Source organism: Heptranchias perlo, chromosome 21 (assembly GCF_035084215.1).
Source record: "Heptranchias perlo isolate sHepPer1 chromosome 21, sHepPer1.hap1, whole genome shotgun sequence".
In the NCBI taxonomy this organism is placed as follows: domain Eukaryota; kingdom Metazoa; phylum Chordata; class Chondrichthyes; order Hexanchiformes; family Hexanchidae; genus Heptranchias; species Heptranchias perlo.
In genome coordinates this window covers 30,523,713-30,543,621 of record NC_090345.1, presented here as the reverse complement: position 1 = coordinate 30,543,621, position 19,909 = coordinate 30,523,713, and the positions used below count along the sequence as shown (strand labels likewise).

Here is a 19,909-nt window from a genome sequence, read left to right as displayed (position 1 = left end):
CCAAAAATTGGTCAATTTCTGATCTCAATTTTGTCATCATGAGAGATACTAAGCAAAACGTTCCAGAGTTCATGAGGGGCGAAAATGGAAGGACCATTCATCCTAGGCTGCTCATGCATATCTCCTAGTAGCCAATTAAAGAGGCACATTGCTGGAAGTGAGGAAGCAGTGCTGCAGCTTCTTGGCAGTGGAAGGTATGTGGCATGGAGTGACAATAATGGTATAATGAAGAAGGGAAGAAAATAATAAAATAAATTTTATAATATGCCACAGTAATCAGTGCAAACTTGGAGTGTTCCTTTAGAAATAATATAAAGTAAAAATCAGTGAATATTTATCCAAAGGAAACTGGAGTTTTCCTTAAATATTTGAACAAAACATAATTACTAAAATATTATATTAGGTTACCGTTTGGATGTCCTTAACTTCAAATTCAGAAGAACACCTTCTACTGCATCAGTATATCATGTTCATTTTCCACATCTGCATGCATCGATGAGTAAGGTTGCTAACTTATAGCCAAATTATGCTGACCAGTGGGCAGTTTTATACAATGGTTGCAATCCATCAGGACCTGGATTGACACCCAGCTGGCAGAGATGGCAGATTTGCCTCACCATAATTCTTGGCTGGATTCAAATCCATATCCTAGAGGCAAAGCGTTGATGTTTGGATCTACAGCACCACTGAATTTCACTTCACCGCTTAATTCTTTCAAAAATGTAATTCCATTTCAAGAAAAAGCAGATTATGAATTAATATACATAATTATTCATTGTTCCTACCGCAACAGGTAGACTGTCTATCTAAAGCTATTATATGTGTACTGACTAGTTTCACCATCTAGGAGGGATTTTCCTCTGCTCTGTGCCAGGGAACTCAGCATTCTCCAGGACGGAAAGAGAACTGAGATCTGTTATGTTATGTCTATCCTGCGATTTTCTACGTCTTCTCCACAAGGCAGAACTGAGCATACGTGTGCAATAGGCACGGGCCCAATGTAGCTAATTTAAAGGGACAGAAGGGGATGTTCCCGGTTTCTAATTTCATTTTCCAGCGATTCTGTTTGGTGGGTACCCCAGCCCAGGGGCACCCGTGAAGACCCTTGCTGACTGGATGGTCTGTGTGGGGTCGAAGGGGAAGCCAGAACAACATGCAGGCAATGGCAGAATTAATTTTAAGAACACTCCTCAGGACAATTTTACACCAATTGGGACCATTAGGCTGTAGAAAGAAGGCCACAATCTCAGCAGCCCATAACACTGCTTCATGCCTGGAAGACTTGCAGCAGCACTCAGATTTGCTGTCACATTTCTTGGTCATGGGACAAGGTTTGTGCCTGGACTACTCTTGGGTCATACAAATGGGCCAAGAAGAAAAAGCGGGGGCAGCTGCCTCCTGAGGTGTGTCTGTTGGGCTACCCATAGAGAAAAACCACGCTTTATGTGCACAAATGGGAATAACTAGTATTCCCAAAATAAGGACGTTCTCTATCTTAACCCATGTGTGACAAAGTCACAAATGGGCTGTCAAGGGTTTTACGTTTGACTGGAGTAGATGAAATAATGTATTGTTCCTCACTGTGTATTAGTGACAAGGGGTCAGGTCTTTTGGGATTGCAGCTTTGGTAGGCCTAATAATTTGAGTATTGTAGTTGTAAAGCAGCAAAAAGACCTGCTGTTTGGTGATGGGAAGTGTGGGAGTAGCATCACAGCTAAGCCCGATTGTGTCCTGTCCTAACATCCAAACATGCAAACCTTCTACTGTAGATTTCTGGATAGCAAAGGATTTTTCCCCTCTCTAGCTCAGAGACAGCGGACAATTGTAGTGCCTCCAATACTGCCTTGGCTGAGATCAGAAAACTCGGCACAGACCAGGGTTCAAACCTGGGATCTTCTGCCCTGTACGGCTCAGTACCATACCAGCCATCAAAGGGGACAGTTTTATTTAACCAGAAATGTTTTGATCATGGGTGATTTCTCTGTGGGAATTTAGAAGCTGATCATTGCCAATTTACTAATTTTTGAAAAATATTTGAAGCTGAATCTATGCAAAGAAAACAATTTGAATGCAATGAATAATGCTGCAGACAGCATGGTCTCTGTGTTTTAAATAATTAATATATTACCTTGCTGAGATTATCAATGATGTTTTGCTGTTCAATAACTTGCATTCGAAGAAATTCAATTTCTTTTTCTTCATGACTCTGGTCTAGGTCATTTAAGGAGCTTGGTCGACGTATAGTCCCCACTCTTTCCTTCTACACAGAGAATGAAAAATGTAGACTAAAATTAAAACACATTTTTAAAAGTCCAAAAAATTGTGCAGTAAACCATTCTGCATAAATTTTGTTATGACATTTGCCTTTTTAAGAATAATAATAAACACTTTGATCATTCAGAAGCCAAGATCCTGTTGAAAACGTTACAGAACAAGCTGAGAATGCCACCAGTCAGTCCACGATTATGTCATTCAACTCAGGGTGCCTCAGAGGATGGAGTCACCCTTAAAACTGAGCACCTTTCTAAGCTGGAATCTCCACAGCACAGAAATGTCTGGATAAGTAGATTATTACAAGTCCCCAGTTTCAGAAACAAGTGGAGCATGTTTATGTTTTTTTTCTTGTACTGGTCCTCTCCCTGAGAAGGTTGAGATTTCCTCATTTTGACTCTTTTCTGCAGCACTAAATGAGCTGTGGATGTGTGTGTATGTTGATGGCATCAGCAGAGCCACAACCTCACATTGAAAATAACAGAATACAATTTTAATAATGACAATAAGTACTGTCTTTTGTTACCACTATACCAATAAGTAATGCTTTCTACGCCAAATACTAATCACAAATGGAATTCAAAAGGATTTTAATTGCATCTCATAATGGATAAGAAAGTGACAGTTTATTGGATTCTTAGGAAAGTAATTAATTGCAGGATTGGTGACGATTCCTTTTTGCAAGCTTATCTTGGAGGAGGCAAAGAATGAATTGTGTGTTGATCAACGTACAGGGGCAGGATGTCACTCTGAGGACTGGAATACTCTTCTGTACAATATCAGCATCAAGCACTCCCTTGTCAGTTCCCTTTCCTCTGCCTCAACAATAGGTAAATAATCGCTCAGGTTGCAATCTGCAGTGAAATCATAAACTTTCCTGAATGCATTTACAATGTTGCTACACACAACAATCATAGGAATTCTTCTTCATTGTATCTCAACTCCCAGCTTCACCCCCAACTGTACTGGTGTAACTTTGCTTTTCCTACATCTTCATGGCCTGTTTGAGTGAAATTAAGATTCTAGTGCCAATCTGTGCTGAATCATGGACCGTTTTTACTGAAGATCTGTGGCCACTTCATAGGGGGTTCAGAGTACTGAAAGTCACTTCATGATACGGCACTATATGCAGGGATCAGTGCTCTTAAGAAGAGTATGTCGGTAAATTACAGAATCGAAGCCTGTGATTTTCTGTCCATTAATTTTACTGGACAAAAATATCCAGGGCTGTGGGACTGGGGTTTGTGAGCTTTTTTTCCCATTGGGAGCATAGAATTGTGGGATCATCCCTTTAATTTTTAGAGCTACTTGGTAGTTGTGTAGTACTCACAGCCTGATCTACATTGCTTAAAGCAACAGCCAAGTGTTATTCTTTTGCTAGGTTATTTCTTGCTTTGAGCTTTTCCAAAAATTTTTATTGGTTTTGGTCAGAATTTGATTTTGCATAAAGGCTTTTTTGAAGAATGGCTTGAATATTTTCAATGTGATTTCCTCGGGGATTTTACTTGGCTGTTATTCCAATTTGTTTCACATTTGGATATTAATTTTTTGGTTGAAATAAATCCAAAATGTCTTTGTAACATTTACTGACAAAATTAATGGGATAAATTCTTCTTGTGCAAAATGTATGTAAATTTGTAAATATGATTTAATGGATAAATATGACAAGCATATTATGCATAGTTAGCATTTATAAGGGCTGAGTCATGGAACATGGGCAATTATCTAGTAAAATTTGACTACGGTCAAATCCACCTAAGTATAACTTTGGTATATAGGGGTGGCTTGGTAGAGGCAGGATTTGAGGTTTTGTGACAGAAAGAATAGTTTTGAAGTAGGGGAACACTTTTTTGAATATTGTTCAGGTTAAATCGCAGAATATGATACGTCTCTTACATGTCTCCAATGGCTTCATATCGTTGGTTGATTTTTGTCTTTCCTTTTCTGGTTCTGTGTCTTTCTGTTTTATCTGGTTGTCTGTGTGTCGTCTTTTGTTTCTCTTTTTTTTCATCTTTGTTGGCATAACTGTACACCCCATCTCGTCACAACTGTTTGACTGTCCCTTAGTCCTATTGCCTCCACTATCCCTTGTCCTTCCCACTGCCCGTTCCATCCCTTCTGCTATGCTCCATTGCCTCATGCTTGTATGGTTCTCTTCATTGTTGCATCGCCTCACTTTCACCTGTATCCTCTCACCACTTGTGCAGCTTGATGTCTTCACGTGGGGGGAGTAAAAAGGAAGGTGGTTGTAGTAGGCGACAGTATAGTTAGGGGGATAGACACTGTTCTCTGCAGCCAGGAACATGAGTCCCGAAGGCTTTGTTGCCTACTGGTGACAGGGTTAAGGACGTCTCCTCCGGGCTGGAGAAGAACTTGGAGTGGGAGGGGGAGGATCTAGTTCTCGTGGTCCACATAGGTACCAACAACATACGTAGGACTAAGAAAAAGGTTCTGCTGAGAAAATTTGAGCAGCTAGGGACTAAATTAAAAAGCAGAACCACAAAGGTAATAATCTCTGGATTATTACCTGAGCCACGAGCAAATTGGCATAGGGTCAATAGGATCAGGGAGATGAATGCGTGGCTCAAAGATTGGTGTGGGAAAAGTGGGTTTTGATTCATGGGGCACTGGCACCAGTACTGGGGAAAGAGAGAGTTGTTCCGATGGGACGGACTACACCTGAACCATGCTGGGACCAGAGTTCTAGCGAATCGAATAACTAGGGAGGTAGATAGGGCTTTAAACTAAAAAAGGTGGGGGGGGGGAGGTTACCGGTGGAGAGAAATCTAGAATGCTAAAGAGAAAAGACAAAGAAGCAGTGCAGGAAAGTGATTGGGGTAAGGACAACCAGATTGTGTCAGGAAGGGACAGAGCGTTCAAACAAAAGAGTGCACTAACAAATAGGGTCCGGGTAAGAAAAAATGATAATAAGACAAAGAGGGCCATAATACAAAAAAATGTTAAGATGTCTAAAAATATTAAAAAGACAAATCTAAAAGCACTGTATCTGAATGCATGAAGCATTCGTAATAAGGTAGACGAATTAACAGCGCAAATAGATGTAAACGGATATGATACAATTGCGATTACGGAGACATGGCTGCAGGGTGACCAAGGCTGGGAGCTGAATATCCAAGGGTATTCGATATTTAGGAAGGATAGGCAAAAAGGAAAAGGACGTGGAGTGGCGTTGTTAGTAAAGGATGAAATCAGAGCAATAGTGAAAAATGATCTTGGCTCAGAAAATCAAGATGTAGAATCAGTCTGGGTGGAGTTAAGAAGCACCAAGGGACAGAAAACACTGGTGGGAGTTGTCTATAGGTCTCCAAACAGTAGTGGTAATGTAGGGGACGGCATCAAACAGGAAATTAGAGATGCATGTAACAAGGGTACTACAGTAATCATGGGTGACATTAATCTACATATAGACTGGCCAAACCAAATTAGCAATAATACTGTGGAGGATGCATTCCTGGAGTGTGTACGAGATAGTTTTTTAGACCAGTACATTGAGGAGCCAACCAGGGAACAGGCTATCCGAGATTGGGTACTGTGCAATGAGAAGGGGTTAATTGACAATCTGGTTGTGCGGGGTCCTTTAGGGAAGAGTGATCGTAACATAATAGAATTCTTCATTAAGATGGAAAGTGAAGTAGTCCAATCTGAAATTAGGGTCCTAAGTCTAAACAAAGGAAACTATGAAGGTATGAGGAGTGAGTTGGCTATGATAGATTGGGAAGCTTCATTAAAAGGCATGACAGTGGATAGGCAATGGCTAACATTTAAGGAACGAATGCATGAGTTGCAACAATTATACATTCCTTTCTGGTGCAAAAACACAAAAGGAAAAGTGGCCAACCATGGCTAACAAAAGAAATTAAAAATAATATTAGATCCAAAGAGGAGTCATATAAAGTTGCCAGAAAAAGTAGCAAGCCTGAGGATTGGGAGCAGTTTAGAATTCAGCAAAAAACGACCAACAGATTGATTAAGAGGGGAAAAAGAGTGTACGAGAGTAAACTTGCAAGGAACATAAAAGTGGACTGTAAAAGCTTCTACAATGTAAAAAGAAAAAGAATAGTGAAGACAAATGTGGGTCCCTAACAGTCAGAAGCGAGAGAATTTATAATGGGCAAAAAGGAAATGGCAGAGCAATTAAACAAATATTTTGGTTCTGTCTTCACGGAAGAGGAAACAAATAACTTCCCAGAAATGCTAGGGAATCAAGGGACTAGTGAGAAGGAGGAATTAAAGGATATTAGTATTAGTAAAAAAATAGTACTGGAGAAATTAATGGGACTGAAAGCCATTATCTGCATCCCAGAGTAATAAAAGAGGTAGCCATGGAAATAGTAGATGCATTAATTGTCATCTTCCAAAATTCTATAAATTATGGAACAGTTCCTGCAGATTGGAGGGTGGCAAATGTAACCCCACTATTTAAAAAAGGAAGGAGAGAGAAAACAGGGAACTATGGACCGGTTAGCCTAACATCAGTAGTAGGGAAAATGCTAGAGTCTATTATAAAGGATGTGATAACAGGACACTTTGAAAATATCAACGGGATTAGACAAAGTCAACATGGATTTATGAAAGGGAAGTCATGTTTGACAAACCTACTGGAGTTTTTTGAGGATGTAACTGGTAGAATAGATAAGGGAGAACCAGTGGATGTGGTTTATATGGATTTTCAGAAGGCCTTTGATAAGGTCCCACATAAGAGATTAGCGTGCAAAATTAAAGCACGTGGGATTGGGGGTAATATACTGGCATGGATTGAAAATTCGTTAACAGACAGGAAACAGAAAATAGGAATAAATGGGTCTTTTTCAGGGTGGCAGGCGGTGACTAGTGGGGTACCGCAGGGATCAGTGCTTGGTTCCCAACTATTCACAATATATATCAATGATTTGGATAAGGGAACCAAATGAAATATTTCCAAGTTTGCTGATGACACAAAACTAGGTGGGATCGTGAGTTGTGAGGAGGATGCAAAGAGGCTTCAAGGCGATTTAGGCAAATTGAGTGAGTGGGCAAATACATGTCAGATGCAGTATAATGTGGATAAATGTGAAGTTATCCACTTTGGAAGGAAAAACAGAAAGGCAGAGTATTATTTAAATGGTGATAGATTGGGAAATGTTGATGTACAAAGGGACCTGGGTGTCCTTGTACACCAGTCACTGAAAGCAAACATACAGGTGCAGCAAGCAGTTAGGAAGGCGAATGGTATGTTGGCCTTCATTGCAAAAGGATTTGAGTACAGGAGCAAGGATGTCTTACTGCAGTTATAAAGGGCCTTGGTGAGACCACACCTGGAGTATTGTGTGCAGTTTTGGTCTCCTTATCTAAGAAAGGATATACTTGCCATAGAGGGAATGCAGTGAAGGTTCACCAGACTGATTCCTGGGATGGCAGGACTGTCATACGAGGAGAGATTGGGTCGACTCGGCCTGTATTCACTCGAGTTTAGAAGAATGAGAGGGGATCTCATTGAAACATATAAAATTCTGACAGGGCTAGACAGACTGGATGCAGGGAGGTTGTTTCCCCTGGTTGGGGGGTCCAGAACTAGGGGTCACAGTCTCAGGATACGGGATAGGACATTTAGGACTGAGATGAGGAGAAATTTCTTCACTCAGTGTGTGGTGAACCTGTGGAATTATCGACTAAAGAAGGCTATGGAGGCCAAGTCGCTGAATATATTTAAGAAGGAGCTAGACAGATTTCTAGACACAGAAGGCATCTAGGGGTATGGGGAGAAAGCAGGAATATGGTATTGAGATAGAGGATCAGCCATGATAATATTGAATGGTGGAGCAGGCTCGAAGGGCCGAATGGCCTACTCCTGCTCCTATTTTCTATGTTTCTATGTTTCCTCTGAGACTTATCCTCCTGCGAATTGCCCTTCCTCTGCGACATCATCCCTTCCCCATCTACTTCACCTCTATCCCATTCTCTCTCCCGTAATCCCTCTTCCCCACTTTCATAATTTCCCTCTGCTCCCCTCAGTCCCAGTCTCTCTTCCTGTCCTCTATTGATAATCCTCTTTGCTCCTGTTTTCCTCTTCCTCATTTCCTAACAGGCTCCTTGTGCAGCATGTGTGATCCTTTTGTTGTTTAAAGCTCTTATTGAGATTTATTGTATTTAAAAGCACATTAAACAACAAATTGTAGCCTGAGATGAACAATTGGAAGACCACACGTGCTGGGAGCAGAAGCAAGACAAAAACCATTGGAGCGGGACAAAAGGTGACAATATGGGTTGTGGCCAGGGTGGTGGCCGAAAGCCCACATATGGGTGAAGAAAGAGCTTGGTGCCTGGAGGCCACAAGGGCTGGGAGTGGGCTAGGCAAAATGGTTGGGAGCTGGGCAACGGCCCAAAATGGCTGGGAGGATGATGGTGGCACAAGGCTACGACAAAAGTGGAGCTGTCAGATGGATGTGAGCCAAGGCCTTGGAGATGTACAGCAGATGGCGAAAAATGCGGAGGTCACACTACTGGGACCAGGATGGTGACAACAGGCTCAAGGTGGGTGGAGTTTCCAAGGGGGAAACATCAAGAACAAGTCAGGGGAAGGCTGGGATGCAGGAGAAAGGGCTAGGGAGGTTCTCTGAGAGATCCAATAACTCAGGAGTGGTCTAAAGTGTCCAAGAATCTGAAGGAAGACAGATTGAGCAGCCTTTCATCGAGCCCTACAAGTCACTGCTAGTGGTGGAGCTGGCAGATGATAGAAACAGGGGCTACACAGTGCCACCAGAGGTAGGAGGCCTGCAAATGCCTGTTGAAGATCGAAAACGTGTTTAATAGTTTGTGGTGCAGGCAGTGCTGCAAGTCAGTGATCAATTTAACACTGAAAATCCAAATTAGACCACCACCTACTGGTGTTATGGGCAAATGTCACAGGGAGTATCATCGCTAATGTGGTAATTTTAACATGACAATTTCCATAGGAATGTCCACATAAGATTTTTCAATGGAACGCACAACCCATGTACTGATTTAATATATAATAGATAAGACAACGTAACCGCTGTGACTGTGCTGCTCTGTCCAATGCTTCACTCCTCTGGAGCACTGAAGTGCAGAAAGTAAAAAGTATATCGAAAAAAAAAGTTACAATTAGCTTACCTAAAGGAAACCAATGGTTAAAAAGAAAAGGAAATTCTTTACTTTAAAAATAAAATAAAATAAATAGAAAGGATATTATTAAACTAGAAAGAGTGCAGAAAAGATTTACTGGGATGCTACCGGGACTTGATGGTTTGACTTATAGGGAGAGGTTGGATAGACTGAGACTTTTTTCCCTGGAGAGTAGGAGGTTTAGGGGTGATCTTATAGAAGTCTATAAAATAATGAGGGGCATAGATAAGGTAAATAGTCAAAATCTTTTCCCAAAGGTAGGGGAGTCTATAACGAGGGGGCATAGATTTAAGGTGAGAGTGGAGAGATACAAAAGGGTCCAGAGGGGCAATTTTTTCACTCAAAGGGTGGTGAGTGTCTGGAACGAGCTGCCAGAGGCAGTAGTAGAGGCGGGTACAAATTTGTCTTTTAAAAAGCATTTGGACAGTTACATGGGTAAGATGGGTATAGAGGGATATGGGCCAAGTGCAGGCAATTGGGACTAGCTTAGTGGTATAAACTGGGCGACATGGACATGTTGGGCCGAAGGGCCTGTTTCCATGTTGTAAACTTCTATGATTCTATGATTCTATGATTCTAAAATGAATTTAGCATTTATGCGGTATCACACAAAACTATTCCCTCCCTAATGCCGCTTTAGAGTACTAGTGTGCCGCCAATAGGAAAATTTGTTAGGAGTTCATTTTAAAGCTCTCATTCCTCAGTATATGATACAATTAGAATAATTTGGACCTCTTGAGGAGACTGAGACATAGTACATCACCAATATCATCATGGAACAGAATTCAGAGAAAGCTCAGCCCCGCTTATACTTGGTGGAAACGTTAATGTCTTACAAGTTCTATATCTAAGTAATTATGGAATAGAGTGGTTTTGTTTAGCAGGCTGCAGAATAAATCAATCTCTTGCTGATAGATTCAGTATAATTCAAAGGCATGAAGACCAGTGAGCTTCATGATGATGACCTTGTCCATTGTAAGAGTGCACTCTCTACAACATCAGAGAGATGTGGCAAGGATGTCAATCTTTCACAAGGTTACCAATTAGAGAAGCATCATAAGATTTGCTACTGTTGAAGCCAGACGTCTAGAAACACAAGAGCTGCTGCAGCTACACCTCAGGCATCCCATATCAATCTGAAAAGATTACAAAGAATATCAGAGGGCAAAGGTTCATACACTGCTTATCCTTCCTCTGGAATTAATGGATGGAAAATCATTTGAATTCTTGAGATGTACTCCAATTATATAAACCTCTGTATCAGATGCGCTAGTTAGTAAATATATCCTTAACGGTATTAAGAACAGTGTTCAATAGTTCGAATACAGACTTATTCATCATTTGGTCAAATAGTCACTGGCGCATGCAATAGACTATGGGAGATTGTTGACTTGCCTGTTACGAATTGATACCCCAGGCAATTTTACCAAGATTCTCTGTGCCCTCAATAATCACCATGGTCAAATTCATTAGACGTCTGTCCTTGTTGTCGTTGTCTTCAACTAAACCCTGTTGTTATGCCATCTAATAAATATTTTAAAAACCTTAAATGTAACAGCTGCAATTCACAGCCTGACTTTCCAAGCTGAAAGTAAAAAAAATGCTGTGTTTTTAATACTGAGAGAGCCACATAGGGGGGTAGATTAGATAGAAAACAGTCAAATGAAAGGTTAAAATAAAGTTAAGGGAGACTGGAGTTCCCCTGAACCTGCCAGCAGTCTAAGGGTTAGTAAATTCCCCCGTGACCACTTGAGACTGAAAAAGGTTTGACAGTTGCTGGGCAAAATCCTTCCCATGCCATGTTGTGAATGCACAAAGGGCATTCCTGTGTACATTGCATGAAAATAAAACTATATGGCAATACTTAGAGTATGGGAGGGTCGCTGATTGAATATTCATAGTTTAGTTTGGACTATTTCCAGTTAGCTTTTCCTCTTGTTCAGTTGTTCTTATTGAGAATGGCAATGGAAACCAGTCAATTAGCACCAAGTTAGCGGTATTGTTGATGCAGAGCCCAGACTGGTGCACTGCTGCAAAATAAATAAATGAATGTCACTGCATTTGCAGCATCATATCAAACTGTCCTCGTTCCCTTGATACTGGAACACTGCTATAATCCTACATTCCCATTTTTCAGGAGATCTGAAAATAGTGTATGTTTTGCACATTGCTAAATTGTACGAGCATCATAGCATTACTAACAATTGGCCCATAGATTATTACTTGACTTGTATAACAGAAAGCAGGAAGAGAGGGGCAACAACATACACTGTTCTGCATATGTCCATTAAAAAATCAAAAATGATAAATTTGATCATTATGAAAGTTGGAGAATATAATTGTTAGGCCTTAGGGACATTTAATGAATTATGTTAAATAGATTTAATGTATATATGTAAATGAGATTCAATTACAAAATAAACCTTCCCATTCAACTCAAACTATAATTCTCATTTTTTCCACGTTTGGAGAATATAATTATATCATGGAGGGTAACATGTTGAGAAATTTATGGATGTAAATTAGATTAATTATAAAATGGATTTCTCCTCAAAATCTGTTAAGTCCTGCAGCATGCAGCGAGTAAAAATGATATTGTAAGGCTCCTGTGTGACTCACTACTAGCTTCTGTAAAATTGCCAACCATTGTAAAGAAACATAATTTATAATAAAAAACTATGTTATTGATGAAGGGACCATCATTAATTTTTACAGCATCTGAGAGAGGTTCAGTAGCTATATAATACATACAGTATAGTTAAATAGTACATATTTCATGCAGTTCCCATATGATATACATGCTATTCATGTGTGATGTATGTATATCATGAACGCAAGGTATCAGTTTTAAGCAGGGTGTATTCTGTTCATATATACAGATTTTTAATAATCTTGCATAGGTCATGCACTTTCTTGCCACAAATTTTACTTCTTGTCACAATTTATGGTCAACATTTGCCATTGTTAATTGCTGTGTTAATGTTTCTCATTCAATTTTGCTATATCAACTGCCATAATGTATTTGTAGTCTCTGGCCACAAGATGACTCTGTGGAGCAAGTTTCTGAAGTCTCTCTGAACTCTGTCACCAGCCTGTATATAAAAACACATATATGCATCAACTAATGTAAAACTAAAGGGATGTAGGTATTATGGCCTCCATTAATGTAAACACGTTTTTAGTTCTTCATAAACTGTAACTTTTTTCAATTAAATATCTTTTTTGCACATCAATCTGTCCAACAGGAAGAGTGCTTGTTTAAATGCATGTTACACATAGTACCATGATGGTCTTTTAGTTCAAAATATAGCTATATTTTTACACATGCAACCATTAAATGAAGTTATATCTCCTTAAATGTACCGTTCACATTTTTCTGGGCAAAGTAAATAACAAACATGTGAGATGTAATTTCAGTGCTGTACCTAACCTGTGATTGAGATGCCAATTAGAAACTTTGACTTCATTCTTGTGCTAAAGAGAACATGTGAACCACACCCTCACATATCCATTACTGTCAAGCTTTGCTTTCTGCACACAAAATAAAACTCTGCAAAGCTGAATCGTTATGGTAATGCTGAAGATTAATTTTTTTTTTCTGATTTAATGATGTTGGTTTAAAAACATTTTCCCCGTCACTGTGAAATTATTTACAGCACATATCATCCACACCGAGCAGACTCCCGACCCATTTTGGAGCTGCAGCCTGGTCATTACTTAAAAGAAAAATTCATCATCAGCACAGGTAGGCTATAAATATTTGCCTTTGGATACCAAGGCACAAGATTTATGTGCCATTCACTAACTTTTGCTTTGCCTGTGTAATAAGATGAAGTGTAGGAACAGGAGAGGGGAAGAAAGGGCTTCTAGTGTTTTATGGGTTGGTAGCAAATTTTCATCAATAACTTAAAAATAAACTTTATTCCTTTCTTAACTAAACTTAAAGGGCATATTCATTATGTTCATTTATATAACACATTAATATATTGGAGGTACATTTTTTATGGAGGTTCTCTTGCTCATCTGCCATAACTTTGGCATTTACACCAATTGTCCAGGGTTTCCAAAGTTACGGTGGAGAAGTATGATATCCATTATGGAAATTCATCCCCATTTTATATAATTTTCACAAGTAGATTAAATTGACTAGTAACTATCCTCTTAACTTACCATAGATAAGATTTTATTCCATTTACAATGCCACTAAATATCATTGGTGCAATAATGTCTATTTTGAAAATGAATAAACCAAGGACCAGCTATTAATTTCATTCACGGCATTGTGGTCATCAGTGGTCCCTTTAAGGACTACTGGTTAGGTCGCTGTAGCACCGTAAAAATTGAGCGGTGAATGCTCCACCCAGTTTTAGCCGAATTTGGCACCAGGGTCCTGATTAGCACATTCAAGGGACCTAACACCTGTTTTAGGCAGTCGCCTCAGGCACTCGAAAGTCACAACTAAAAATTTGCCAAATTCTGTCCCAAAATGATTTGGAACCAAACCAAACTGGAAGGGATAGGGGAAGCAGCCTTTGAATCATGTCTTTAAAAGTAGGAGGACAAGTTGATAAAGCTGTTTTCCTATGGGATCCTAGGTTTTATCATTAGGGGCATTGAGTACAAAACCAAAAAGGTAATGATAAGCCGATACACGTAATTGGTTACAGTGCAGTTAGAACATTGTGTCCAGTTTTGGGAACCCTACTTTGGGATGATACCAAGGCCATGGAAGGGCTGCAGAAGAAATTCACTAAGATAATACCAAGGATAGGAGGCCTTAGTTATGAGCAGAGACTAGAGAAACTAGGGTCCTTTTCGTTAGAACAGAGAAAGTTATCAGGAGATCTGTCAAGATATTCAAAATTATAAAGAGTTTTGGCAAGGCATATAGGAAAAACCATTTGCACGGGTCAGGGAGTCAGTAATTAGTAAGCATAAAGTTAAGGACTGCAAACAAGCTAGATGTTTAGAGTGGAATCCTTTGCAATTCATGTAGGTCATTGTGTTGTGCAGTGCAGAATATAGGGCAACATAGGTGAAATCTATAATCCTTGGATCTTCAGCAATCCTGTCACTCGGTAAAATTCCACAGTCCTCTCATGCTGCTGCTGGTTGTTCATGGGGAAAGAGATTAAATTACTTCCTTGAGCAAGCAAGGTATCTATCACTTGCTTCACACATCTAATTCCTGCAGATTGACTAATGGCATTGATGTCGCCAGTGTCACTTTGGAATGATTCAGAAGCATTGAGATTAAAAGCCTGTTCACAGCTATTGGCAGTGCCATGTCTGTGGATAAGTTTGGTTGCAGGTCATTTTTCATCATGGATATATGCAGGGACATACGGCAGGAAGAGATAACTAAGGTAAGGCCAAAGAGAGAACATCTTGGGGGAGTGAGCACATTTTCTGTCAGTGTGTATTTTAGAGCAGGTGTAACTTTGACATATTTAGCTTGCACCCCAATTTCCGTCCTCATAGTCCACCACAGTTGCCCACCAAAAATTGCAGAACTTTGGGCTCCTAGACTTCAAAATACTCAATTTAATAAAACCATCAACCTTGCTTTAAGGGACAGGCCCATTTCCCATTTTATATGGGCAAGTAGCAAACTGGATGCGGGGCCTCACACAAACTTGTGAAATTCAGTGTGGGATCACATGTGCCTAAATGTACCACTTAAATACCCTTTAAATAAAACTCATACCTGCTTATAGCCCAGTCGCTTTATTATTCTCAGATATGCACATCAGAAAATTAGTTGTGCTGCGGATCGAGCGTCAGGTCGGCGGGTCTGATTTTCCAACCTACGCCCATTATCAGTGAGGCTCCGCGTCACCAGTGGAACCTCAGGAAATCAGCGCTGCAAATGCTAACTTTTTGCCAGCGTGCTGCAACTACAGCTACAGCTGATACACCAGCTAATCACAGCGCTCTTGAGATATAAAGGATAACTGCTTATGAAGGACAAAAACAACGCACAAAACAGTTAATTACATGCAGCTTACACTGTATTAGAATTTGTTTCAGCATCATGGGGGTGGATTTTGAGTGCCCCCGCTTGACGTTAACAGTCTCAAAATGGGGTCGTTAGTTTTACCGCCCCCTTAACGTCGGCGATTATTCTGCCGACTCCATTTTAAAAGGGGCCTACCACTGGGTGTCCAAAGCGCCCTCCTGGTTCTGGCAATAGGCCCCTTTTAATATGGAAATCGGAGTCCTATGGTGTAAATAGGACCCCGATTGCCAGTCTAGGTAGGAGCTGGTCGGAGCCTGAGCTCTGCAGACTCTGCTCAATTCCGTGTGCAATGGAAGAGAAGAGGCCCTCTAAAGGTAAGTGTTCAATTACTTTTGTGGGCCCCGGAGGAGCAGGAGTGCAACTCCGGGGCCCAGAAAAATAACTTAGGCCACTGCCACCCCAGGACCCCTACCATCCACGATTGCGACACGCCCACCCCCCTCCACCCTCCCTCCCATGCTGGTGGCAGCTATAGCCTGATTTTCAGGCTTCAATCTGGCGAGCTGGTTTGGGACGCCTGTTTGGCATTCTGCAGCTCGCCTGCCGAATTTAAACGAAGTCGGAGCCTCAAAATGGCGGGTGCCTCTTCGTCGTCGGAATGGGCGGCCGATCAACGTGCTCCACCGACCGGTCGCCCAAAAATCAAAATCTATTCCATGGTGCCTGAACTGAAAACTTAAAAATACAGCTGGTCGAGAGAATTTCAAATTCACTGAAAGCGCTGGCAATCATTTTAACACTCGTAGCAAATAATGCTGCTGGCAGAAAGAAGACAAAGGAGGCCGGGAGCAGTGCTAAAATTCAGCCTGGATGGTTGGAGGCATTTTAATATTTTTATAAAAATGAAAATCTCAATTGGCAAGAAAACAAATGTTAGTGTCAATTCACTCTCTGAAAGCAAAAATCAACATTGGCTATATAATATAGGTTCTATAAAATAGGTTCTATTTGCTTTAATCACTATTTATTAATAGAAAAAGAGTACTGAGGTGTGGTGCAGTAATTCTCCTGACGTACCTCTCATTACTTGATTCTGCCATTGTTGTTTGTGTTGGGTACCATTGATGGTTTTACCTGGAAATTAGCATTATCGACAGGGGTAAAACAAATTAAACACAGGATAAAAGTACCATGCATTGGAGAATCCTGGCATTGAGGTTTATCATAGAATCATAGAAAGGTTACAGCACAGAAGGAGGCCATTCAGCCCATTGACCCCATGCGGGCTCTTTGTAAGAACAGTCCAGTTAGTCCCATTCCCCCATTCTTTCCCCGTAGCCCTGCAAATGTTTTCTCTTCAAGTATTTATCCAATTCCTTTTTGAAAGCCACAATTGAATCTGCTTCCACCACTCTTTCAGGCAGTGCATTCTAGATCATAACTACTCGCTGCGTAAAAAAGTTTTTCCTCATGTCCTTTGGTTCTTTTGCCAATCATCTCAAATCTGTACCCTCTGACACTCGACCCTGCCGCCAATGGGAACAGTTTCTCTTTATTTACTTTATCTAAACCCTTCATGATTTTGAACACTTCTATCAAATCTCCTCTCAACCTTCTCTGCTCTAAGGAGAACAACCCCAGCCTCTCCAGTCTATCCACGTAACTGAAATCCCTCATCCCTGGAACCATTCCAGTAAATCTTTTCTGCACCATAAGGCCTTCACATCCTTCCTAAAGTGCGGTGTCCAGAATTGGATATAATTCTCTAGTTGTGGCCAAACCAGTGTTTTATAAAGGTTCAACATAACCTCCTTGCTTTTGTACACTATGCCTCTATTTGTAAAGCCCAGGATCCCATATGGTTTTTTAACCACTTTCTCAACCTGCCCTGTCACCTTTAAAGATTTGCACACATCTACCCCCAGGTCTCTCTGTTCCTATACCTGCTTTAGAATTGTACCATTTAGTTTATATTGCCTCTCCTTGTTCTTCCTGCCAAAATGTATCACTTTGCACTTCTCTGCGTTAAATTTCATCTGCCATGTGTCCACCCATTCCACCAGCCTGTCTATGTCCTCCTGAAGTCTATTACTATCCTCCTCACTGTTTACTACACTTCCAAGTTTTGCTTTATCTGCAAATTTTGAAATTGTGCCCTGTACACCCAAGTCCAAGTAATTAATATATATATAAAAAAGCAGTGGTCCTAGTACCGACCCCTGGGGAACACCACTGTATACCTTCCTCCAGTCTTAAAAACAACCCTTCACCACTACTCTCTGTTTCCTGTCACTTAGCCACTTTTGTATCCATGCTGGCACTGCCCCTTTTATTCTATGTGCTTCAATTTTGCTGACAAGCTTATCATATGACACTTTATCAAACGCCTTTTGAAAGTCCATGGACACAACATCTACTGCATTGCCCTCATCAACCCTTTCTGCTATCTCATCAAAAAACTCATTCAAGTTAGTTAAACACTATTTGCCTTTAACAAATTCGTGCTGGCTTTCCTTCATTAATCCACCCTTGTCCAAGTGATTATTAATTTTGTCCTGATTATCATTTCTAAAAGCTTCCCCACCACCAAGGTTAAACTGCCTGGCTTGTAGTTGCCGGGTTTATCCATACACCCTTTTTTGAACAAGGGTGTAACATTTGAAATTCTCTAGATGTTTATAATTCCTTCAAGCAACAACAAAAAAATCACAGCACAGTTCCCATATGATTACGAGGGGACAACCTACCATTCTTATGTTTTCTTGTGTGAGAAATTTGAGTTTATTTTCCATTCGTCTTAGGGCATGGCTCATTTCTTCATTTTTCCTACTGAGGCGTTTCTTTTTGTCCAGGAGGGGTTTGTACTGACTTTCAGCTTCACGTAAACGCTTGAGCTAAAGTAAAAATATACAATGAAACAGATTGAATCGGACAGTCATAGGATTGCAAGACGAGAACTTGAGCTTTTGCAATGGAAATACTGGCATTAACAAATTTATTTCTAAAGGCCAGGCTAACATTTCCCATACAACTGACATCTAAATAAATAGAACCATTGATGATTCCCAACTTTATTTAAAAGCTGAAATCTCTAATTAGAAATGTTATTTACAAATTGCAGCACAACATGAACACATGGCTGGTATCTTCTGCCACTACAATTATTATTTTCTTCAAGTTCTAAACCTTTATTTATTTAAATCATTAATATAGTCATTTGTATTAAAATTTATAGCGTCAGTCTTGCACATGATGCATAAGAAATAATATTACAAATCAACACATCTATTATTTATTAAAATTACTGAGTAGGTTGCTACATTCCCTCAAAATACATTTAAAAACTCATATCAGTCAATGGAAAAACACATTTTGCAAACGGGTCAACATTTACCTGCAGTACCTGTTATGCCTGTAGGTGGTGGTGCAATTGGAATTTACAATGTAAAAAGGCCTGATATGCAATGTTAGTTCCAAACCCAGCACTGGAAGAGTATTTGCACCTTTAGAATCAGGATTTGTGTAACCAAGCCATTCCATAACAAAGACACCAGTTTTTGTTTAAATGAAACTTCTCACTCTCTTCAATTTTAAATGCAGCCTCTTGAAGCCTCCACACATTCTAAATGACAAACAAGTCTCACCTTTGGACACAAATCCATCCCTCAGAGCTTTCTCTAGCCCCACACCAAAAGGTCCCTGTGTCTCCCTCTCAAGAAATTAGATCCCAATTCCTCCCTGGCTTTGCAGCACTCCACATACCAAAACCGATCAAGCGGACTACTTTTTCCGAGGTGGTGTCGAGCTTCTTGAGTGTTGTTGCAGCTGCACCCATCCAGGCAAGTGGACAGTATTCCATCTCCATCACACTCCTGAATTGTGCTTGCAGGTAGTGAAGAGGTTTTGGGGAGTCAGGAAGTGAACTACTCACTGCAGAATACCCACCCTCCAACTAGCGCTAATGGCCACATTTATGTGGCTAGTCTAGTTGAGTTTCTGGTCATTTTAAGAATAATTAAATCAATATAATTAAAAGCACCCATGTAATAGCCATACATTTCCATGATCTTATGTAACGAAGTCTAGTTATCCTGTGTTGCAAAGTTCATTGTTATAGTGGTTCTACTGGAGCAATGTGATGTAAATCTTTGGACAAATTTATATTTCATTTTGATTGCTCTTTTTTATTATTAGGATTAGATTATCCAAATGATCTTCAAGATGGACTTAGAGATATGATAATGGTTTAAAGGACAAATGCAAATATGAAAAGCGAAACAGAAGCTTTGTGGATTAACATTAGAAAATGAATGTGATTAAATATTGTGTATCACAGATACTGTGATTTGCTGTAGTGTAAAGCCATGAATATCTAACACAAAAACATCTTATAGGTGAAGCTGTATGTGAGTAAGAATTAACTTCCTAATGCACTGTCGATTCCCTATAGAGCATTTGTTTTGGTTCGTGGTCCCCAGCCACATTATACTACAGTTCTATAACAAGTCGAGTGCAGTGTAACACAGCATTAAACAT

At 40.2% G+C, this 19,909-nt stretch overlaps 1 protein-coding gene and 1 long non-coding RNA gene across 11 annotated transcripts in view; one reads left to right on the top strand and one right to left on the bottom strand.

Moving 5' to 3' along the window:
* jakmip3 (Janus kinase and microtubule interacting protein 3) overlaps nucleotides 1-19,909 on the bottom strand; it is a 298,954-nt gene that overhangs the window by 137,100 nt on the left and 141,945 nt on the right. For all 9 annotated transcript variants that reach the window (XM_068002403.1, XM_068002402.1, XM_068002401.1 and 6 more), the window contains 2 exons: nucleotides 18,121-18,267; nucleotides 2,129-2,260 (listed from right to left, as the gene is read on the bottom strand). In XM_068002403.1, coding sequence (XP_067858504.1) covers nucleotides 2,129-2,260; nucleotides 18,121-18,267 — 279 coding nt within the window. The remainder of the gene's footprint in view (nucleotides 1-2,128; nucleotides 2,261-18,120; nucleotides 18,268-19,909) is intronic.
* Nucleotides 1-19,909, top strand: part of LOC137340105 (uncharacterized) — a 199,323-nt gene that overhangs the window by 176,387 nt on the left and 3,027 nt on the right. The window lies entirely within an intron of this gene.